At 38.0% G+C, this 25,473-nt stretch overlaps 2 protein-coding genes across 4 annotated transcripts in view; one reads left to right on the forward strand and one right to left on the reverse strand.

Moving 5' to 3' along the window:
* PHKB (phosphorylase kinase regulatory subunit beta) overlaps positions 1–21,830 on the reverse strand; it is a 240,072-nt gene extending 218,242 nt beyond the window's left edge. For 2 of the 3 annotated variants that reach the window (XM_080828157.1, XM_080828156.1), the window contains exon 1: positions 21,718–21,830. In XM_080828157.1, coding sequence (XP_080684283.1) covers positions 21,718–21,772 — 55 coding nt within the window. In that variant the 5' untranslated portion in view covers positions 21,773–21,830. Of the gene's footprint in view, positions 1–19,434; positions 19,580–21,717 lie in introns of those variants that run through there. The other variant, XM_080828158.1, reaches the window with a different exon arrangement.
* Positions 21,831–21,888: 58 nt separating this feature from the next.
* The window catches only part of ITFG1 (integrin alpha FG-GAP repeat containing 1), a 316,107-nt gene continuing 312,522 nt past the window's right edge, over positions 21,889–25,473 (forward strand). The window contains exons 1-2 of the mRNA XM_080828159.1: positions 21,889–22,312; positions 24,012–24,084. Of these exons, the coding sequence (XP_080684285.1) occupies positions 22,105–22,312; positions 24,012–24,084 (281 nt within the window). The 5' untranslated portion in view covers positions 21,889–22,104. The remainder of the gene's footprint in view (positions 22,313–24,011; positions 24,085–25,473) is intronic.

Consider the following 25,473-nt stretch of genomic DNA (forward strand, 5'->3'; position numbering starts at 1 on the left):
GGCATTTGTCATGTGCAATGTACTGTGTTAAAAGCTTTATACACATAGTTTCATTCAATCCTTGAAACCCTATTATGGAGGTAGTATTATTATTTCCATTTTACAGATGCAAAGTTACTGCGGTTAAGTGACTTTTCAAAAGTCACACTGCTAGCAAGTAGAAGAGCCAGGGCTTAAACACTGCAGGATGCTTTGCTTTTCTTGTTTGCCTGTTTGTTTGAGGTAAAACAAAACAGAGATGAGTATATACTTATTACTTAAGGTCTTCTCTTGAGAATTTCATTTCTAATTACAAAAATAACATAAATTCACAGCAATATATATAACCTGCTTCCAAGTAAAATTTAAATCAGAAATATTGCTTTAACTTTTTTTTTTTTTACCAAAGCACTAAGTTGTTTTCCAGACAGTTCTAGTGTTTATCATTGCACTTTGTCCATATTAGCTGTGTAAATTATCTATTTCAGACATTATACCTGACACAACTGTCCTTTACCAAGATTTCATTTCCCTTTACTTCTGTTAGTTCGAGACATCTGCAGTGCACAGGAATAAAAAGGGCTCCCTTCTACAGGTTACATATATAATAACTGACAGACTTGATTTGAAGAGGTCCACCATGAAAAGAGAGATTTTTCTCTAGTGTATTATTAGAAATATATTTTATACCATTTTTATTCTGAAAAATTTTATACTTACTCTAGATGGCATGTTTAGGAAGCTAATTTCTTCCCACTTCATTTAAAAGGGTACATAAAAAAAAAATAAAAGGGTATCATTTCGCTGTCTTTCATTTCCATATTCTTGACACTTAAATGCCAAGTTCAAGTTTTTTGGTATCTTAGATAAAGTCTATACTGTGATAGACAAGGCCAATTAAATAGGGTTGTCCTTCTCTATATGTGAAAAAATAAACATGCTACTGATGACTGACATCTTGATAACAACATGGATGAACAATCTATATGATTTCTTACACCTTCACTTCAGGGAAAGCAAAATTCAGTACACAAAGATTGCTCAAGGTTCTTAAGCAAAGAGACAAAGGCAGTTAGAGCCAGGCAGGACTGGCTCTGCAGATATTGTCCACAAGTGTAGAGAACAATCAAAGAGTGCCCAACTCATGAAATTACTATACTCTAAGATCACTATTTTGCTTCACTTACTGATTTCTTTTTTTGAATTTGAACTTTGAACCTTTTTGGATTTCTCCAATAAGGAAAATCTATTTAGTATGAAACAGCTAGAAAATCAGTTCACCAAAATTTATTTACCAAACATAAAGGAGAAATGATTAGACAATATAGAGTGCTGACAAGTTTATTCTGTATCAAAACTGAACTAATTCTTTCTAGACTGATTCATTCAACCTTAAGACCCCAGCACCAAGCCTACATCAGGGGCTACTGATATAAAACTATAACCAATTCAGTCTAACCTAAAGAATTCATGACCTATAGAGGAGATGGATATATAATTATGGCAATTCAGGAACATCAGAGCTAAAAGAAGCATGTATAAGGTGCCAAAGAACAAATAGAACAATTCAATGAAAACTGGGATGCAGAGGAAGGGGGTAGTCAGAAAATACATAAAGATAAGAGATCATTGGAACCAAATAAAAGATTACAGGAGTACACAAAATTTTCAGAGAAAGGCTATCTAAAACAGAAGGAGCCTCACTATAAAGTTGCAGAAGCAAGAAAGAAAATGCCCCATCTGAGAGATTAGTAGCACTACAGAAGAAAATGGAAGAGGGAGGGGAGACTGGAAAGATATCTAGAAATCTAATAGTGGAGGATGCTAAACAACAGGTTCTAGGTTTGCATTTTTATCTTTTCAATAATGGAGAGCTGTTGGGAAGGTTTAGGCAAGAGCATCATATGATCAAACCTTTAAAAAGATATAGCATGGAGGACATTAGGAGAAGGAAGGGGAAAATGAACGGGGGAGAATCAGAGGAGGAAACGAACCATGACAGACTGGACTCTGGGCAATAAACTAAGGGTTTCAGAGGGGAAGGGGTTGGGGGGATGGGTTAGCCTGTTGATGGGTACTAAGGAGGGCATATATTGCGTGGAGCACTGGGTGTTATACACAAACAGTGAATCATGAAACACTATATAAAAATTAAAGATGTCCTGTATGGTGACTAACATAACAAACTCTGTTGGCACCGTGAAGGACTGCATAAGTGGTGAGCCCTTGGCACTAGAGTCCATTGGTTAAAAGTCCATTTTAACCAATGTTTTGGTTAAAACATTCATTCAAGACCCTTGAATTATGATAGTAACAGCAGGGAGGCAAAGGGGAGGAAAAATTCAAGAAATATTTAATAAATAGAATAAGACTGTGGAAAGGCTTAAATTTGATACAGGTGTTAAGTAAAATATTAATACTGTATAGTGTAATACACAGGAGAAAGAGTCCAGTGATAATAACTAATCCCTAAATGGTTTTTATTCCTTCAAATTATGATAATTAACTTTACATTCTGCTATGATTTTTTTGGCCTTGTAGTTATTGTGCAAATGATTATTATCAAAGCTACAAGCCTATTGAGAACTGGGATTAAGTGGGTATAACAAATTAATTGAGCTTCATTACGTATTTCCATGAAAACAAGATAACATAACCAAACACAAGGATCTCTGAACTGACAAAAACAATGATAAAAACTGATAGAAAAATTCCATGTGCAGGGAGGTTAGGGGGGACACTAAAATATGGCAGCATAGAAGATCCCTCCAACATGGACACACCGAATCTACAACTGCTCCTCAAAAACAAAGGATAAAAGGTACACATTGAGGTAGGTAGGTGAGACAGAGACATGGTCTCACCAAAAACCTCATTCCCAGTGCAGTGACCCAGTTTTTGAAGGGATCTCAAAAACACAGAGTTTCACTGAGTAGTGAAGCATTTGTGTTCCACATCAGGACCTCAATCCTTAGGACCTGCATCAGAGACATAAGTTCTCCAAATGTTTGGCTTTGAAAAACAAATAGAGTTTATGTCTAGGAGACTCAAAGGGCTACATGGAAATGAGATTCCAGTCATACAGGGTTCCCTCAGACACATTCATCCTATGACTCAGCATGAAACCAAGTCTGAAAATCACCTACACTATGTATGGAGATTCATTTGCTAATCTTAGTGTCTGACAAAGGACTGGGGCCTGTTGGGACTCTTTTTGGGGACACAGGCAATGGCAGGAGCCCTCTCAGCACTTCCACTTCACCTTGCTAATGCCAGCACTAGCCCATTCTTAAGTTCTCCCACTATCTTTAAAGATTTTTATTTTATTATTTATTTGACAGACAGAGATCACAAGCAGGCAGAGAGGCAGGCAGAGAGAGAGGAAGGGAAGCAGACCCCCTGCTGAGCAGAGAGCTGGATGTGGGGCTTGATCCCAGGACCCTGGGATCATGACCCAAGCCGAAGGCAGAGGCTTTAACCCACTGAGCCACCCAGGTGCCCCAAGTTCTCCCACTATCTTGCTAGAGCTAGAGAACATTCACAGTAACAGCATTCTCCCACTGTCCCAATTAAGTTGGCAGGCGTGCTCCTCGCCCCGAAGTCTACAACTCCTTTTCTAAAGTAAGCAGGTGTACCATGGCCCTGTGTTCTCACAGTGCCTCACTACAGCAGGTATGCGCTGGCCCTACATCTCCAGCTTCCTTGTTACAACTCACGGCAACACCCTGGCCCTGCACTCTCCTGCTGTCTCACTACAGTTGGAGAGTGCTTTGCAGCCCTGGACTATTCTGCTACCTCGCCAAAGCCAGCAAGCATACACAGTCCACATAGGGGATACCCCTAGATCACTTGGCTCTGGAGGCCAGGGAGGCTTGTGTTTCTGGGCCCCATGGGACTAAAACAATTGGAAAGATACTTCTTATCAGCCTACCACCCAAAGGGCACTGCACAGACAGGTTACTGAAACACATCCCAAGCATTTCTATGGAAAGGGCCTATTTACTGGTCTTGGAGCTTAAACATGAGGGACAAGTGTCAGGTTTCCTACACATACAGAGACTATGGAGGTGATCGTGGGATGTGTAGACTGGGGAAAACAATCTTTGCTTACTTCCTTAGCTTCACTACAGCTCACTGACACCTACCAGTAAGGAGCTCATACATGTGTCTGGGGTCCCAATTTTTGCAATTGTTGCCCATGGACACCTCCAGAAGCCCAGAACACAATGCTAACAGGGTTAATAACTATAGTCCTATAAGACTGTATATATTTTCATACTTTAAAGGTTTCTGTCTGAGGGTATGGCACCCATTCAGCCTGAACCTAGAAGCTGAATGAGGTCCTTCCCTTTGGAATACTGACAGGTCTTGACACACTGTCATCAACAACTGGCACCTATCAAGAATAAACCAGACTGCTTAAACAATCACAAAGTTTGACAGACAACCAAGAGCTAGGGCAAGGTTGAACCATAAGGTTTATCTCCTATATAAGGCAACTAGTCCATGACTGGAAGAGGTAGTTACTTCACCTAATGCATAGAAACAAACACAGAGAGTCAGTAAAATGAGAAAATAAAGGAATATCTTCCAAACAAAACAAGTTGAAACCTCAGAAAAAAACCTTAATGAAACAAAGATAAGCAATTTATCTGATAGAGTGCAAAGTAATGACCATAAAGCTGAACTCGAGAGAAGAATGGATATATATAGAGAGAACTTCAACAGATAGGAAATATAAAAAAGTACCAAACCAAATGGAAGAAAGAAAGAAAAAAAAAAGAAAGAAAGAAACCAAAAGGAAGTCAAAAGCTGAAGAATCAAATAAATGAATTTTAAAATACTCTAGAGCGGGGCTCCTGGGTGGCTAGTGGGTTGGGCCTCTGCCTTCAGCTCAGGTCATGATCTCAGGGTCCTGGAATCGAGCCCCACATCGGGCTCTCTGCTCGGTGGGGAGCTTGCTTTCCCCTCTCTCTCTGCCTGCTTCTCTGCCTACTTGTGATCTCTCTCTCTCTATTTCTGTCAAATAAATAATAAAAATAAAATCTTAAAAAAAAAAAAATACATTAGAGGGATTCAAACCAGACTAGACAAAGTACAAGAAAGGATCAGTGAGCTAGAAGATAGGCAGTGGAATGCATCCAAACAAATCAGGAAAAAAATTATTTTAAGAAGTACAAATAATTTAAGGGACCTATGGGACAACATAAAGTAGAATAATACTCATATTATAGGAGTACCAGAAAGAAAAGACAGAAAGGGATCAAAAACTTATTTGAAGAAATAATGGCAGAAAACTTATCTAAACAGACATCACGATCCAGGAATCCTAGAGAGCTGCAATTAAGATGAACTCAAAGAGAGCCATACCAAGACACATAATTAAAATGTCAAAATTTAAAGATAGAGAATCTTAGAAGACCCTGGCTGAGATCAACTCTTATCTCAGGGTTGTTAAGTCTGAGCCCCACAGTGAGTGTAGAGATTACTTAAAAATAAAATCTTTAAACAAACAAACAAACAAAAAGATAGAGATTCTTAAAAGCAGCAAGAGTAAAATAATTTTTTATATACAACACAACCCCCTAAAACTGTCCACAGAAATGTTGTAGGCCAGAAGAGAATAGCTGGAAAGAAAAAACTTGCAATGAAAAATGCTCTACCTGGCAAGCTTAAAATTCAGAATTAAAGGAGAGACAAGAAGAGTTTTCCAGACAAGCAAAAGCTAAAGGAGTTCATCACTACTAAACCAACCTTACAAGATAAGAGCAGAAACCATGAGAGACTTTGGACTCTAGGATACAAACTGAGGATTTCAGAGGAGCAGGCGGCAGGGGAATGGGATAGCTGGATGAGGGTATTAAGGAGGGCATGTGTTGTGATGAGCACTGCTTGTCATATGCAACTAATGAATCGTTAAACATTACATCAAAAACTAATGATGTACTACATGTTGGCTAACTGAACATAATAAAAAAAATTTTTTTTAAAGATTTAAGGGGCACCTGGGTGGCTCAGTGGGTTAAGCCACTGCCTTTGGCTCAGGTTATGATCTCAGGGTCCTGGGATCATGCCCCACTTCAGGCACTCTGCTCAGCGGGGAGCCTGCTTCTCGCTCTCTGCCTGCCTGCCTCTCTGCCTACTTGTGATCTTTCTCTGACAAATAAATAAGTAAAATCTTTTTTTAAAAAATTAATTAAATAAAAAAGATTTATGAAAACAACATAAAACATCAATGAAACTAAGAGTGGTTTCTTTGGAAAAAAATAAACAAAATTAACAAAGCTTTAGCTAGACTCACAATGGAAACAAGAGGGCTCAAATAAATAAAGTCAGAAATGGAAGAGAAGTTACAACTGATATCAGAGAAACACAAAAGGATCATAAGAGACTACTATGACCAAATACATGCCAACAAATTAGACAACCTAGAAGAAATGGATAAATTCCTAGAAACATAATCTTCTAAAATGGAATTTTGAAGAAACGGAAAAGCTGAATACAATGATTACTAGTATGGAGATTGAATTAGTAATCAAAAACCTCCCAACAAACAAAAGTTTAGGGCCAGATAGCTTCATGGGTAAATTCTACCAAACATTTAAAGAAGAGTTAATACCCTTTTTCCTTAAACTATTCTGAAAAACTAAAGATGAAGGAAAGCTTTGAAATTCATTCTACAAGGTCAGCATTACTCTAATACCAAAAGGAAAGACACTACAAAAAAAGAAAACTATAGGCCAATATGAACATAGATACAAATATCCTCAACAAAATATTAACAAAGCACATTCAACAACACATTTGAAAAAGTCATTCACCACAATCAAATGGGTGCCAGAGTAGTTCAATATTGACAAATCAGTGTGATACATCACATTAACAAGAGGAAGGATAAACATCATATGAGCAATAGATGCAGGAAAAGTATTTTATAAATTCAACACCCATTTATGGTAAAAACCCTTAACAAGGGATGCCTGGGTGGCTCAGTTGGTCAATCCACTGCCTTCGGATCTGGTCACAATCCCAGAGTCCTGGGTTCGAGTCCCACATGGGGCTCCTTGCTCAGCCAGGAGCCTGCTTCTCCCTCTGCCTTCTCTGCCTGCCTCTCCCCTTGCGTGTGTTCTCTCTCTCTCTCTCTCTCTCTCTGACAAAAAATAAATAAAATCTTAAAAAAAAAAAAAAACCTCTTAACAAAATGGGCATAGAGGGAATGTACCTCAGCATAATAAAGACCCATATGACAAGCCAACCACCAACATCATATTCGATTATGAAAAGTTAAAAGCTTTTCCTGTAAGATCAGGAACAAAACAAGAATACCCAGTCTTGGCATTTTAATTCAACACAGTATTGGAAGTCTCAACCAGAGCAATTCGGAAGGAAGAGAAATAAGAGAAATCCAAACTGGAAAAGAAGTAAAACTCACTATTTGTGGAAGACATGATTTTACATATAGAAAACCCTAGAGACACCACCAAAAAACTATTCGAAACTAAAAAAAACAAATTCAGTAAACTTGCAGGGTACAAAATCCACATATCAAAATTGGTTATGTTTTTATACACTAACAATGAGCTAGAAAGAAAAATTAAGAAAACAATGACATTTATAATTGCATCCAAAAGAATGAAATGCCTACAAATAACTGAGAAAGTGAAAAATCTGAACACTTACAACTATAGACATTAATGAAAGAAACTGAAGAAGACACAAATAAATGAAAAGATATTCTATACTCATGAGAAGAGTATTTTAAAATATCCGTATTACCTAAAATAATCCACAGATTCAACATAATCCGTATCAAAATTCCAATGAAATTTTTCACAAAAAACAACAAATAATCCTAAAATTTGTATGGAATCACAAAAAACCATAAATAGACCAAAAATCTTGAGAAAGAACAAAGCTAGAGGCATCATGATTTCTGATTTAAACTATATTACAAAGTTATACTAATCAACATAGTATCATATTGTCATAAGAATAAACACACAGATCATTGTAACAGAACAGGGAGTTCAGAAATAAACCCATACATATATAGTCAATTAATTTATGACAAGAGAGCCAAGAATAATAGGGGGAAAAGGCAGTTTCTTCAATAAAGGGTATTAGGACAACTGGACAGCCACATGTTAAAAAAAAGAAAAAAGTAAAAGAAAAGAAACTGGACTACTGTTTTACACGATGCACAAAAACTAACTCAAAACGGAATACGGACTTGAATGTATGACCTAAAAACATGAAACACCCTCTGCCTTTGGCTCAGGTCATAATCCCAGGGACCTACGATCAAGCCCCACATCGGGCTCTCTGCTCAGCAAGGAGCCTGCTTCCCTTCCTCTCTCTCTGCCTGCCTCTCTGCCTACTTGTGATCTCTGTCAAATAAATAAATAAATAAATAAATAAATAAATAAATAAATAAAACCTTAAAAAAAAAAAATGAAACTCCTAAAAGAAAACATAGGCAAAAGCCTGACATCAGTCGCAGTGATGGTATTTTGAATCTGACTCCAAAATCAAGAGCAAGAAAAGCAGAAATAAGTGGAACTACAACAAACTAAAAGCTTCTGCACAGCAAAGGAAATCAGCAAAATGAAAAGAAAATCCCTGAATGAAAGAAAACATTTCCAAATCATATTCAATAAGGGATTAAATACCCAGAATACATAAAGAACTTCTTCAACTCAACACCAAAGAAACAACAAATCTAATTTAAAATGGGCAGATAATCTGTATAGGTATTTTTCCAAAGAAGACATCTATAACAGACACATAAAAAGATGCTCAATATCACTAATCATCAGGGAAATACAAATCAAAACTACAATGAGATATCATCTTGCATCTATTAAAATAACTATTATCAAAAAGACAAGAAAAAACAAGTGTTAGCAAGGATGTTGAGAAGAGGGAACACTCATGCCCTGTTGGTGGGAATTAAATTGGTTCAGGCACTGTAGAAAACAATATGGACACTGCTCAAAAATGGAAAATAGAACTACCATAAAGATCTGGCATTCCACTTCTGGATAATAATCCAAAGAAAACCAAGACACTAATTCAAAAATATATATGTGCCTCTATGTACATGATAGCACTATTTATAAGAACTAAGACCTAGAAACAACCTAAGTGTCCATCATAGATGAATCCATAAGAAACTGTGGCATGCATATATATATGTATATATATACATGTACATATATGTATATATACATATATACATATATGTATATATATAATACATGTACATACATATACACACACATACATGCATACATAAATGGAGTTGTGTTATTCAAAGGAGTTGTATTTGTATTGAGTTGATAAAGACAGATGAAAAGGATCATCATAAAAAAGGATGAAATCTTGCCATTTACAACAACATGGATGGAACTTGAGGGTATTATGCTAAGTGAAGTAAGTCAGAAATACAAATACTGTATTATTTCACTTACACATGGAATCTAAAAAACAAAGCAAACAAAAAAACCCCACAAAAGTCAGAGATACAGAGAACAGATCCATGGTTACCAGAGGGGAGGGGGGCTGTGGGGATGAGCAAAATGGGTGAACGGATCAAAAAGTAAAAACAAAAAAATTATTACAAAAAAGTCATGGGGATGTATTGCACAGCATGGTGACTACAGTCAATATTGTATTGTGTATTCAAGAGCTACTAAGGGAATAAATTTTATATGGTCCCATAACAAAAAAATAAAAATGTTTTTGTAACTTTCTATGGTATCAAACAATAACTTATTGTGGGGATAATTTGGCGGTGTATACAAATACTGAATCATTGTGTTGTACACTTGAAACTAAGATAATGTTATGTATCAGTTATACACAATAAAATAAATAAAATAAATAAATAAAATAAATAAATAAAAAATAAAATACAAATAAAATAAATCAGTTATACACAATAAAATAAAATAAATAAAAAAAGATTCCACAAGGGCACCTGGGTGGCTCAATGGGTTAAGCCTCTGCTTTCACTCAGGTCATGATCTCGGAGCCCTGGGATTGAGGCCAGCATAAGGTTCTCTGCTCAGTGGAGTGCTTGCTTCCCCCTCTCTTTCTGTCTGCCTCTCTGCCTAATTGTGACCTTTCTCTCTGTCAAATAAATAAATAAAATCTTTAAAAAAAAAAGACTCCACAAAGCAAAGATAATCACCCAGAAATATGTAAATTAAGAAAACAAGCTCTTATTATGAAGAATGTTAAATATTAAATTTTAAATATTAAAAATATTTAACATGAAAACTCCGTTGTCATCAGTAGACCACTTAAAGGTGTTTAACACAAACAAAAGCTAAATATCTAAAATCAGCTAGCATATATTAGCCATATTTGTGAGGGGCTCAGTTTGAATAGGAAAACTCCCATCTAAGCAGAAGTATATCAACTGAAATGATTAATACTCTCTACCAAAGCACAACATAAGTCCAAATAAAATTATATTTAAAGGACCTTTTAAAATAATTATTTTTAAATTAATTTTATTTAAAAAATATATTTAGAAGTATGAAAGTTTGAAATGTCACCCAGTGGGGCATGACTTTATCTCCTATACTCAATCATGAGCAAAGCCTCATTGATGTTTACTATATTTTCTCTAGAGCTCCAGATATGTTACTACAAATTTCCAGATAAAGTCACCTACATAAATCTTTCACCAAACTGGTGAAAACCTAAGAGTGCTGGGGCACCTGGGTGGCTCAGCTGGTTAAGCCTCTGACTCTTGATTTCACCTCAGGTCTTGAGAGGGAGCCCTGTGCCAGGCTTCGTGCTCAGCAGGCGGTCTGCTGGAGATTCTCTCTCCCTTTCCCTCTGCTGTTCCCCCTACTCTAAACAAATAAATAAACAAGGGAACAAAAAACAAAGAATAAAAACCTAATAGTGCTGTATACTTTGAAATCACCACAGGATGTTCTGTTGTTCAAAACTTATTAAATATATTGTTTTTACTTAAGGAGAGAGGACACAGTAAGGCCACCTACATAAGGATAGCAAGGTCTATGGTCAAGTTATACACACACATACTCTCTCATTCACACACAAGATTACTTGAGATATGACAAAATTTCCATCATCACACTATATCATCAGTTAATGCTTATGTCAAAATACTTAAAATGACACATCACAGTAAGTTTAGAGGTTTATTCCCTCATCCTTAGTATCTGAAGAATTAAATCTGCACAACTTCCATTTGGTTACAGATGCAAAGTCATGAAAGAAATATATTTAGAAGACAGAAAGAAAAAAAGAAGAGACTGAAATCATTTTAAATCAGGAACTATTAAAAGTTCAGATGTAAATTACATACACAAACAAATAAACAACTGCCTATAAGCTGAAAATTTCATGGAAAAAACAATTCACTGATTAAAGCCACAGCAAGCCAAGGTGATGTTTATGACGAACTAATTTCTTATAACTATAAGCAAACATCAGATATTTATGATCAAGCTTAAAAGTTAATATAACCACATAAATAAAAAGAATTTAAACACAGAAAAATCTTCACTGGTTCAACTGCGAAAGGAAGATAGAAATGTAATAGAAAGTACAAGTTAAGCATCTGATGATATGAATATGTTTTCAAAATATACCAGGAACAAACACATATATGATAAAATACCATCCAAGGCTCAACTGTCCAATCCCGAACCCCGTGCCTCTCCTTGTCAGAATACCTTCACAGCTTTCGCAATAAGACTCAGTCTGTTATCCAAATAACATCATGGCTGTTCATCTTCATGACTAGGATATAAATACGTGCAAAAATTCAGTCCTGAGCTATAGGACTTGAATCTTGAATGACCAAAAAGGCAGGCCATGGAAATGGTGTGAGGTTACTGATTTATTATTGTTTTATTAGCAAATACAACAATAGCTTTTAAAATTTTTATATAACAAGTTGAAAACTAATGATGTATATTTTGAAAGACAACCAAGAATACATGTGACATATATCAGAATCTACAAAAATGGCCAATTTCAATATACACTTAAGATGTGTATTTTGAAAGACAACCAAGAACACATGAGACATATATCAGAACCTATAAAAATGGCCAACTTCAATCATACACTTAAGAAGACTTGCACTGTGGATTTTGGAAGTCACTGTTGATCTATAAAAAGCAACTTCCTCAAGAAATTCATAAAATATAAATTGAAAGAGAAGAAAGCTCCGAAATCATGAAATTAAAAATGAGGAATAACTGTCTTTAAAGGACTAAGGTATAGTCATATCATTTTGGTAAGGAAAAGAAGGAACAAAATAGAAAACAGGAACAAATTTTTTCATCTTTCAAAAACCACTTTTAACCAAGGCAGCCAAAGCCTAATGTGACAAAATGAGAACAAGTGTGAATTTATTAAAAACATATCACAGGGGGCATCTGGGTGACTCAGTGGGTTAAGCCTCTGCCTTTGGCTCAGGTCATGGTCTCAGGGTCCTGGGATCGAGCCCCGCATCGGGCTCTCTGCTTGGCAGGGAGCCTGCTTCCCCCCTCTCTCTGCCTGCCTCTCTGTTTACTTGTGATCTCACTCTCTGTCAAATAAATAAATAAAATCTTTAAAATAAATCACAGAAAACTACAATGAACCATCAAAAAGCACTTACTAATTTTTCAAGAACAAGTATATAACATGCAGTTACAATTTTCTGTTATCTGTTTTCTACTTAGGGATTTGAAAATAAACCCCCTTCAAAATCATAAAAGACATATTCTAACTGTGTGTTTACCACTAAAAATAAAATACTTATATCTGCCATGAATCTAAGATCTATTAACAGGTAAATCAAATCTCCATATGCATCTTCCAGCTTGAACCAAGAAAAGATACAGCAGAACTTTGCACAATTTTGCAGATTATTCTTCAGAAATAGAACGGCCAATCTGTCATTTTAAAATATGGACAAAGATTATAATGACATAAAAATAAGATATATATTTATAAGAATTTACTATATATATACACACAGGAAATCTGTTGAATTGGGCCTCCTTCTAAAAAGTCAGTCTGTTGAGTCAAAAATTATGTAATAAATGGCACATGGATTCTAATACATAATCAAGGTGATCACATTTTCTGAATCTAGACTGATGAAAGAGTCAACTTCATAGATATTCATCACTCAACAAGGACCCATGCTTGGCATTGTGCCCTGTGTTAAGCATCAGAGACAGACATATAAAATATGGCTTCTGTCAGCTGCTCCCTACCTTCCCCCACTCTCCAATCTGTTTTACACTTAGTAGCCAGAAGATCTTCACAAAAAATTACTCAGTCTTATCACTGTATTACTTCAAATTTTAAATGGCTTTCCTTCTCACTTACAATAAAATCCAAATATCTTCAAGGTTTCCAATGCCCTGCCCATCCCAGCCATCTTCTCTCTCCTATTTCTGTCATTCACAATGCTTTGTCCTTTGGCCTTCTCAGTGCTCCTCAAATGTCCAGCTCTATCTATCCCCAAGAACCTAGACTAGAATCTTCACATTAACTTCTCATTTGATTTCTACTTCCTCCTTCAGCTCAAATGTCACTTCCAAAGAAGAATTCACTGAAGTCCCACACTAATGCTGCAGGAGATGGAGAGCTAATGAGTAGTGTTAAGCAAGAGAGTAACAGATCAGTTCTTTATTTTAGAAAAATAATCCAGACAGGAATTTGTAGAACAGACTTGCTAGAGGTGGTATAACGGCAGATGATGGCCACAGGCAGCAAAGTTAAGTAGGAAACAACTAGAAGAGTCCAAGAGAGACAGAGATTGTATATTTACAAGAGCACTAAAGTCTTCTGTAGCTCTGCATAAAGTTCCATTGGGCCATGAGCTCTCTAAAGCCAGTATTGTATACTATAAACTTCCTATGACACTAGAGAGACCCCATAAACATTAGTTAATCTGAAATGAGAGAAAAGTGACTAACATAATCAAGATTCAAATAATAATCACTGCCATCCATTTATGGAACACTTAAGCACTATGCATAATGAAGAAGGCAAAGGCAGCAGTGGTTCTGCCAAAGTCTATATCCTAGCTGCATGACTTTATGTGAGTTTACTTCTCTGTGTGTGGTTTTTTGTTTTTTTTTTTAAGGAGAAAAGTTATCCTTATGAAGGATAACTATTATCTCTACTATCCAATGAGGAAATGTAGATAAAAAAAACAATTCACACAGTTTATAAATATCATTCTGGGATCTGAACCTAGTAGCAGGAGTCTAAAGTCTATATACTAAGCACAGAATGACACTGTCTCTCAAAAGGGGCAGGAGGGACTCAGGTGTGATAAGTAATAAAATTTTCTAAGCAATATGATTTACTGATCATTTATTATGCTCCAAGACCTCTTCTAGGCTCTAGGGATGCAGGAGGACAAAACAGATGAAATCTCTTCTCTCATATGAGACAGGCAAGAGAAGAGAAAAATATCAAACAGTGAGAAGTACACTAAAGAGAATTAGAATTAAGAGTGATGTGTCTGGGGGCCACGTAGATTGGATAGGCAGAAAAGGCCTTTCTAAGGAGACTTAAGCTTAAGGTGAGAACCTAACAGACAACCGACAGGGACAAGCACAAGCTACCAAAGAGCAGAAGAGAGGGCTTTCCAGGCAGAGAAAATAGCTATTACAGAGAACCTAACTGAAACAAAATTGTCCCTTAAGCAACCAAACCAAGCCAGTATGGCTGAAAAGCAATAGGTAAGGAATACAGTGTTCCATGAGAAGATTACAGAGACAAGCAACAGCCAGGTGCCTTGGGTCACCCAAGGGAAGGGACTGTGGATTTTATGCTTAAATGTAATACATTATCACAGGAAAGTGACATGATCTGACTTACATGTTTAAAAGAATCTTCTCACTGCAAGGTAGAGAACAGATTGTAGTAAAGGAAAAATATGAATTCTTTCCAGGCTATCTCAGTAATTTAGACCAGAGATGAAAGTGGCTTAAACTAGGGAGGCAGGAGTACAGCTGGAGAAAAATAGACAGATTTTAGTATACATTTTTGGAGATGGAGTAGAAAGGATTTACAAATGAACTGAAAAAAAGGATGAAGAAACAAGGAATAACCTCTGTATTTTTAGCCTGAAGAGCCAGCAAAATAGTAGTTTACTGAGATGAAGAAGATTAAGGGAGGCCCATGTTTCAGGTAGGAATAGAAATTAGAAGTAAGAGTTTGATTTTGGCCAGGTTTCATTTGAGATGCCCATCATATACTCATTTGGAAATGTTCAAGTAGGCACCTGGATCAGAATCAGGAATTCTGGAAGTTCCTCTTATCATTTCTCTCACCTCACAGAAGACTGATGATAAAGAAAACATCACGAGGAAAATAGATTTTAGGATGCACACTGTGAGTATTCTGTAACAATGTGAAACAGCGAGACAAGACACTGTACTCCTCATGAAACTATTTCACTTATAGAATCTAAAGCATCATCTCTCCTAAGGATAATGATACAGAGAGAAAGTAAACTTTAAGGTCAATGAGATTCATGCCAGGAGAGTTAAGCCACATCGTATGTCCTCTATTTCTTAAATCTTATAAGATTACAGGGCAAGACCTACTAAGAAGCGATCAGAGCACCCAGCAGGATCCAATTTACAAGTGTTTCAGAAAATTCCATCCTACTTGAAGGGAAGCTGTTTTATATCCAATATAAGACAAAAATAAAGTCTAACTATACATAAAATAATGACTGCTCTCCCTGCTGTCTGACAGGAATTTCCATGGAAACTGTCATAAAAAATTTCTTTAGACTTGTGTTATTGACAAAAATGAAATGGACTTGGACACAAATGAGAACCAGATCTGGGTAATCTGATTCAAGCTAATTGTATTTTAGCATGACATGTTTTCTTAATCAAATGGCTACCTAGAGGCTAGATATCAAAATAAGAGAGATAAGCAAACTTATCTGTTTTTGTAGAAGTCCTACTTTTAAATACTTATCAGTGATATTATAAAAGACCATGTTAGGAAAGATAAGAACTAAAATCTATTGGGAAGCTACTAAATAGCAAGTGTCTTGCATATAACATCTTATTTAATCCTCACAATAATTCTTCCAGGTAGGTTTTATTACCCTTATTTTTATAGAGAAAGCAGCCAGTTCTCAAGGATGTAAAGTAACTTGCTCAAGATCAAACAACAGTAAACAACAAAGGCAGGATGAGATTCAGGTTTAGCTGAACACAAAATGTGTACTCTTTCCTTGGGCTTTTCAAAGGGGCTATATCCCACAGTGGTCCAGGAACCGAGGTATATGGTATCTCTAAGCCACAAGAAACTTTTTGATTAATTGTCTGTTACATTAGGCTGAAATCAAGGCTATCATATAATGCCTTTAAAAAGAAAAAAAAAAAAAAAGAGAGAGTCAAACATAAAACAGAGTTGAGTTATGCCCAGAATATATAATAAAACTTTACCAGGTACTGATATGCTCATCAAATCAAATTGATAAAAGGAAATTAATCAAAGAACCTAAAAAGAAATCAGGAAAAAATTCAAGTCATATGCTGATAAACTCACTTAGATCCTGGTAAACTTAGGGAGCCAAGATAGAGACAGGCTACTTCATTTTAAGAAGGAGTAACTTTCAAAATTATTATCTAAGAATAAAAGTAAAAACACTTCTTAGCTCACTACAAAAAGGTGTTAACAATTACTACTAATAATTCAACCACAATACCAATGTGACTGCTATTGCTGACTAGCTCTGTTAACCTAACATACTGTATAACCGTAGTAGTCACATGAAAGACGGAGGCAATCTAAGGAATGGATGCTACACTCCTTTCCTAATTTGATAATTTATTTTGCTGGTGGAATTTTCCTATAAATTCAAGGTCTTGTATATTTTACTCCAAGGTTCTTTAAAGAAAAACCTGTACCTCCAGATACCTCTTTGGATTTAAGTAGTTGAAACAAAAGAGATGATATTTAAGCATAGCACATATGGACACATTAGCAGTCAGAGCACTGCTAAGCATGCACACACAATAAATTCAGTAAAGAGTGGGAATGAAGACAAAATAATAGAAATAAATTCAGGAGAAATAAAGAGGGTTACAATACATAAAACAATCTAGGTACACTAAAAGTTAATTTTCCAAAATCAAGGTACTAGCTTTCATTTTTGGTAATATCGGATAGTATCTAGCCAAAAACACCAGGGAAAAGCTCAGCTGTCAACCAAGGACATGCTTCAGAATGACTGTTAAATGAAATTATTCCTTTTTTTTTTAGATTTATTTACTTATTTATTTGACAGAGAGAGAGAAAGCAAAGGCATGAGCAAAGGAAGAGAGAGAAAGAATCCTCAAGCAGATTTCCTGCTGAGTGCAGAGCCTGACACAGGGCTTGATCCCAGAACCCAAAGATCACGACCTGAAATGAAATTGAGCCAGTCGCTCAACCAACTGAGCCACCCCAGCGCCCCTGAAATTATTCCTTAAAACACTCTTCTACAATGATAATGTCCAAGAAACAACAATAGAGAAAATAAATCATTTCCAAAGCAGTATTTCTCAATTAGTAAATAAATTATAAATGCAAACCACTGAGAGTGTTTAGCAGATAAAAGATTTAAGGAGATTTTGGGGTCATTATTAAGTTTTGGTTAGAGGAACCCCCCAAAAAGTGTAAATGTTGAAAGTAATTCACAAGGAATCAGGTCTTTAACATAGCTTAAAACTGTGAAGTTTGGTATATTTCTATTTTGTTTCTTGGTGCATTCTATTTCGATTTAGTGATATGGTACTGGAAATGCTTCTTGTATATGAAACATCTGTATATCAAACACTCTGTGTAATGGTAAAGCACAGTTCTTATGTTTTGAAATTTTCAGGACTATTGATGCATAAAAGCATATCTTTAGTATTCTCTTTCCCTATAACTGCTGAATGACTTTGCTAATGCTGGAAACCCACCAAGCCCTTACTAGGAAAGCCAAAATGGAAAACAGAGCCTGGTGCTTAAAATACAGAAAACATAGTCCAAAGATATATATCTTCTTGTTCTCTTAGTTCAAAGATTAAACCAGAAATCAACTGTCAATGTTATATATTATACACTATTTTGTTATTTAGCAGATGACAGCTGAAGACAAGGATCATTTTCATTCCTTAATACGAGCATTCTTTTCTGTGATTTTTCCTTAAGCTCCTTCCTATTTCAAGATTTTCCTCCTCAATCTTGCCAAAACAGGAATTAAAATCTAAATGGAAATAAAGGTTTGGGCTTTATTGTCAGGGTTTGGGCTGCCTCATCTCACATTTACCTGTTAATGAGTCCTGAGGCTGAATATTCTGCTTAAGGCATATTTGAGACGAAAAGCATCCTCTTGCCAAAAGTTTTCTCCCAGAGTATTCACACAATAAACAGATTTTAAAAGGCCAAGGTGGATCATTACATACAGAAAAAAGCCCTAAAAAAGACCTTTCCTTCTTCTGTAAAGGAAGACTAGATACAGCCAAAGACCTGAATTCCTAATGAGAATACAAACGTGGTCTCCATTGGATGCATGAACTTCTTTGCATATGTTTTCCAAATCCTGGGGACTCATGAGGAAAGCAATCAGCTTTCATCCAGCTTGCAAAGGGTCTCACCAACATGTCTAAGAGCCACTGTGCCAATGTCTCCTCCAGCCCTTATACCAACATGCCAAGGGGTGGAAGGCAAAGCACATAGCCTTGAAACATAATAGTCTGGGACCTGGGGCAAGTTGTTTTACCTTTGTGAGCTTCCATTTCCTGTCCACAAAATCATATTTACAAAAATTCCTGCTTCACAGGGGCACCTCAGTGGCTCAGTCAATTAAGCATCAGACTCTTGATTTCAGTGGAGGTCCTTATCTCAGGGTCGTGAGATGGAGCCCCACACTGGGCTCTGTGCTGGGCATGGAGGCTTTTTAAGATTCTCTCTTTCCCTCTCCCTCTGCCCCTCCATCCATCTCTCTCTTTAAAAAAAAAAAAAAAAAAGAAGAAGAAGAAGAAGAAAAAAACCCTACTTCATAGGTAGTTGATGAGGAAATAATTGTAACACTAACCAAAAATTTCTAATTTACAAAAGTTATTTCCATTATCCAAGAAGATGATAATCACTTAAGAAACTTTTTAGGTACCCATCTTACAACTGAGGATCCCTGGCACTGAGGTTCCCAGGCCCTGGTCACATATTGCTAGAGTAAAGACAGGGGCTCCTCTCTACACTTCTCATGCCCTACACAATATCACTATAGGCCACATTCAACATATAGTACAAACTTGAGTCTAACAAAGACAGAAATGATGCCAGGCTTGGGCCCACCAAAGAGGAAAGAAAACCAAGATGATATCATATGGTTGACACCAACCTTCAGAAACAAAGGTATTTAAAATTACCAAGTGACCCTTTTGGGGTCTACACACTTACCAGACCTTAAGAAAGCTGGAGGAGAAGAGACGATGGCATCAGGTGAGCTGGCCATTTCAAATTGTTGACTCTAATCATAAGCGTCGCAGGCTAAACTACAGCAATTTTCAAAACTGTTTAGTGAAGGTTAGAAGCAATCAGCATTAGATTAATTGAAAGCAGTGTGAGCAGTTATTAACATGATGCAGTGTGCAACAAAGGCAATAATCGAGGCTCATTATAATTTTATTTTCTTTTTAATGACTTGAAAATTTGATTTTCTTTGCTTTGATAAATTACATTTGCTTATATGGATGAGATAGGAAATATATAATATCCACTTATTAAACATTACACAAGTGTAGCATCCTCTATTGAGCAGTGAAGTGATTCGCTACTATGTAACAATGCTCAGAACTTTGCAGTGGCATCTATCTCAGAGTCAGGTTATATATTTCAAACTAAGCTCAGTTTATATATTCTTCTAAAAGTAACAAACGGAATCAGGTTGATTGTTTTTAATAACATAGGAAGTCAATAATTCATGCAATAAACTTTATAGTCAACACCTTACAGAGTTAGAACCTGAAACCTCAACTCATTTGGAGGAATGACTTGAATACTATCTTTTACTACCATGATATAAACACACAGTAACATCCAACATTTATACTATGTACTTAACCCCTTTGCACATGAAACGGGACTTAAGTGACTGCATTCAACAAAAGTTAAATCCGATTTTTTTTCTCACTTAAGAAAGAGAAGGTAGGTTTTCAAAGCTTACTGTTATGACATGCAATTCAGAGAAAATAAAGCCTGGAGAAGAAAATAAACCCTATATGTTTATTAAGAGAAAAGAGAAATGCTGTGAAATAGACGTTGAGGCAGAGTTCAATTTCCTGGAAGAAAACTCAGGTTACTCTCTTTGACCAGATATGTTCAATACAATTAACACTTTTTATAGCCAGGTAGACACATTGTTAGTGGCCAATAAATATTTCAATATGACACAAAAATTTTAAAAATTGTGAAACAACAATACATATGACTAATCCAAATAACTGTAATGACTCTGAAATGTACTAAAGGACTACTTGTTAAAAAATTCTCTCATACTTTCCTGGTAGTTTTGCTGTAACCTAAGTAAGTAGTGCAAAACTTTTTAAGTAAAGTTTAAAAACAACGAAATTGGCAAGGAAGATTCAATGACTTTCTCCTTTATGATTTATGAAATTAGAAAAATTTCTTTAAATTAAAAAAAAAAGGCAAACCACACAACAGACAACTAAAAAATACATAAATTGAAAAAACCCCAAACATAATGTGGCATATTAGCTGAAGAAAAAAAAAAAACAAAACAAACTCTCAATATCAATGCAAATGCAGACTGGTTTTCTGAGGGCCATGCCTTTCCTTGCTTAACATTAGCATCTCTCAACATGGACATAAAACAACGTCAATCCTTTAAAAAGGAAGATTCTTAATTGAACACTTGTCATTCCACACATCTTTTCTGTTTATAGGCACACTTTTAGCACAAGATTATATCCAGCCAGCCAGAAATAAGGGAAGTTTCAATTCTATCTAGAAGAGTGATCAGCCACAAGTGCTAACTTCAAAGTCGTGACTTTGCAATTTGAACAAGTCAGTTCAGGACACTTCCAACTGTTGTAACTGCCTTCGCAGCGTCTTCTGACCTCCGCGGCTTTGGATTTGGGAGGCACCACTGGGAACTATGAGTCCTGGGGGCCACTTGCCTAGGGAAGGGGCCCGCTTCCTTCTGAGCCCTAACCATGCTCAACGTGACCCCCTTCACAGCGTAAGGCCCTGTCCCCCCTCGATTCGTGCCACATAGAAAACTCGCAGAACTTGTGAAGAACGTAAAAGGGAGATATGAAATAAGGCAACACATTTCTGCTGCCAGTTTTCTAGGACCAGATCATAGTCACATCTAAGAATGAAGCTGATTTTTGAGGGAGGACGCACTCCCCCCAGGAAACTGGCAGCCACCTGATTTCTAAAGACTCGAGGCTTAGTCGACACAACCACCTACTTTCCGAGGGGGGACAAATACGAAATAGCATGGGGGAAAAACACATGTGGTAAAGTTGGGGCCACCACCAACTGGTGCGGATGGGGGTAGACATGAGCAAGAAGGCCACGGACCGCCCTCTGCTTTTAAGGGGACACACGCGGGCACAGGTTCAACTCCAGGACCCCCACCACCCTCCCGCCCAAGGCGCTTGAGGGGGAGCACCACCCGGGTGCTGGGGAAGGGGGTGGCGCTCCAGCCAGCCAAACCTGAGCGCTTGGCCCGGGCTCTTCGCTCCAACACCTTCCAGCTCACTTCAGCCATGAGCCCCACCAACCCCACCACCGTTCTCCGGCAGCCGCCTTGGCCACCGCCCCCGGGGCCGCCTGTCAGCTCCTCCCGGCCGGCCCCGCCCCCCCCGCGCGACACTGTCGAGAGGCGCGCCGGCCGGAAGTGAGAGCAAGGGCGATTTTCAACCTAGTTCCGCGGCCTCCCAAGCGCCAGAGGTTTAGCTCTAGGGGAGAGTTAGAGGGGAACCGGTGGCGGCTCGTGCGAGCGTCTGGGCTGTGCGATTTCTCTCTCGGCCGGCGGCACGGTGCTTTCCGGCTGCCGTCAAGCGCGGCACTGGGCCGGCGGGCGGGGGCCGAGGGGCTGCCATGGCGGCGGCGGGCCGGCTGCCGAGCTCTTGGGTACTGCTGGCGCCGCTGCTTGGGGGGCTCGCGCTGCTGGGAGTCGGGCCGGTCCCGGCGCGGGCGCTGCACAACGTCACGGCCGAGCTCTTTGGGGCCGAGGCCTGGGGCACCCTGGCGGCCTTCGGAGACCTCAACTCCGACAAGCAGACGGACCTCTTCGTGCTGCGGGAAAGTCAGTGCTTGCCCGGCCCTCCCTCTGTCCGCTATCCCCGTGCCCCTCCCGGTGTTCCCACACCCCTAGCCCGGATGGCCAGTCCTCCTGCATTTCCCAGCCCTTCTCTCCCAACCCTGTCTCTCCCTTAATTTCCAGCATCCTTTGCAGCCTGCCCGTTTTCTTCATCTTTTCCAGCCCCGAATGCTGGCCTGGCCACCCCAGTTTGATCTACCTACAAGAGCCCTAGAAACACCCCAGGGTTTTGTGTTGTTCCTGAGAAGCCTGGGATTTTCACCCAAGTACCCTCTGCTCCCCCTGCAATCACCTGCTTTCCCAAGTCCTTCCTGATTCCCAGGAGTCTTTGTAGCTCCCCTCTCCCTTCCCTCCCAAAGTCCCTTCATTCCTTTCTGCTTTACTTCCTTCGATATTCCTTCCCCTTTAATGAACTGGGAAAGATGCAACTTGACAGTTTCTTCACATACCTACCTCCCCATTTGCCTTATTCACCCTCCCCTCCCTTTTTCAGGGTCCCAGCTTTGAAGCTACTGTATCCACCCTCCATCCCCGCTCCCCGCACCCCCCTCATGCCCTGTGCCCTAAACACTTCACAGCTCACACAACCATTTTGAAGGGACCATTGGTAAACCCAGTGTTTATCAATGTTTAACTGTGAATTCTTCTCCCTCCTGAGCTGTGTAGTCTTATGAGCACCTGACCTTTTCCTCACTTCGGTCACCACCCTAATCTTCCAGATCTCTGCTTTCCTTGTCAACTTGAGGTTCTTAGGAGTTCTTTGCTTTAATCACCACTAAACAAACTTTATTGTAAATCTTGATGCTGACAATGGATATAAAAGGTTTTAACATTTTGAGTACCCACAGAACTGGGTAGATCAAGGCCATGAAGGAAGGAGGTGAAGCAAGTTTATACAGAGCTTAACTAACAGGATCTTGGTCCAGGTTTTTTGTGGCTCTTACAGATATACCAAAGTCTCTTGCGGACTGTGGATAATTTTCCTATCTTTGTATGACTATGTATTTATTGCAAGAAGGGTGCATACTGCCAAACCTGTAGCTATTCCATCCAAACTGAATTCAGAAAGTTGGCTTGGGTTTAATTAAACAGTTTCAAAAGTGTGTTCCAGTGAGTTCTCATGAATGCATCCAGTAAGTTCCAGTGCATCAACTTGGGTGATGGTTCCATAGAAGCCACAAGAGGAGGACCTTAGAAGATTCAACTTTTTCTTAAATATGTAATCATGTCCTTGTTACTAGTTAGATACCTACAGTAGGAGTTCCAGTTTCCTGGGGCAATGCATCTGTGTGATAAACTCAACAGCTTTATAAGAGGTCATGTTGGTAGGTTTGGGGAGACAAGGCTTGACATATGCTATAGGTAAAAGGTGTGTTCTTTATATATTCTTTTAAGTCACCTGATCTGATTCCTGGCAGAAGCCATTGGCCTCCATTTGTTTTGACAACCTCATTTTCTGTGTTCATCCTTCCTGTTTCTGTGCCACTTTAACACTGAATGTGTGATACACTGTTAGGTAGCCCCATTCCATCAGACAAGTAGGACTTACCTTGAGAGGGCAGAGGAACTGGAGTAAAATAAAAGTTTTTTTGTTAAGAACAGCACCCAGAAAGCTTTTTGTAACCACTGGTTAGAGGTATTACCTGGAAATATTTCTCTAATAATGTATATTCACTTCTTTTAGGAAATGATTTAATCGTCTTTTTGGCAGACCAGAATGCACCTTATTTTAAACCCAAAGTAAAAGTGTCCTTGAAGTAAGTACAAATGTATATTTTCCTGTAAAAACAATAATTGTTGTAATGATTGATATGCAATAGCTAGTTGAGTTGTCTTTGAATCAATTTTACTCAACTGTGTTGACACAAAACCACTAGTTATGAGGTATGGGTAGCAAGTGATTTGTTAGGAAAAATAGTGAGTATACCAAAGTTTAAAAATTACTTACTTTTTAAAAAAATAAATATGTTTGAGTAAATCAGGTTTGTTCCTGCATAAACACCCTTCATTTTCTTGCAATCTAATACCCCTTCTTGAATGTGTTGGAGATTGTCCCTCATCCTGAGTGTGCACATGGCACCAGCTCATTCATAGGTTCATCAGGTCAATTATGTGTTGAGGGTGGGAGGGGGCCTTTATTTGCACTGGGAAAAGGTCAGTGTTCTCTGTGCTCATTTCTTTTTGCTTGGTAAGTGGTGGGTTTTTTAAGGTTTATTTTGAAGGAATTTAAATCAAGCTGAATTTTATAATTGTTCAAATAATAGTTCTTATTTTTATTTTATATCGCTGACATGGCCTGAAACTCAGTGATCATCATCAGTAATGAGCCAGCACAGTTTTGAAACATCAAGAAGCAAGAATTGATTGATGACTGGTTCAAGGAAGAAAAAATGAGTTAGTGCAGACTAAAGTGGAAACTTCTAGAAAGTTACAGGATTTCAGTGACCTTGAGTATAATTTAGGTGCAGGCTTTTAAGTTTGGGGACACAGCATTAACAAGAGATAGCAGTAAGCATGTTGTGAAGTGGAGATGAAAAGATTTACTTAACTGAAATGGATGGTATACTTTGGAGAGTTATGGACCAAGAAGATGAGATCAGGGAGGACTAGGACTGGACTTTATAAGGTTATCATAAAGCGTTTGAACTGAATCCCATGAAAAGTGGGGAATCATTACAGGTTCTTGTTTAAAGGAAAGATGAAGGGGCGCCTGGGTGGCTCAGTTGTTAAGCTTCTGCCCTGGGATCAAGCCCCACGTCAGGCTCTCAGCTCAGTCAGAAGCCTGCTTCTCCCTCTCCCACTCCCCCTGCTTGTGTTCCCTATCTTGCTGTCTCTCTCTCTGTCAAATAATACATAAAATCTTAAAAAAATGATAAAGGAAAGATGAAAAAAATGATATTTTAAGTTGATTTACTTGTTAACCATTTACAGGGTGAATTGGTTTGTAGAAAGATAAGAAATTATTTAGGAAACAGTTTTGAAAATATTTAAGTCCCTTTGTGGGCTAATGATTGCTCAGACTCTACAATATTTAAACTTAGACATTTGTTTAAAAAAAAAAAACCTTGGGGTGCCTTGGTGGCTCCGTGGGTTAAAGCCTCTGCCTTCTGTTCAGGTCATGATCTCAGGGTCCTAGGATCAAGCCC

The sequence above is a fragment of the Martes martes genome, assembly GCF_963455335.1.
Source record: "Martes martes genome assembly, chromosome: 17".
Classification (NCBI taxonomy): domain Eukaryota; kingdom Metazoa; phylum Chordata; class Mammalia; order Carnivora; family Mustelidae; genus Martes; species Martes martes.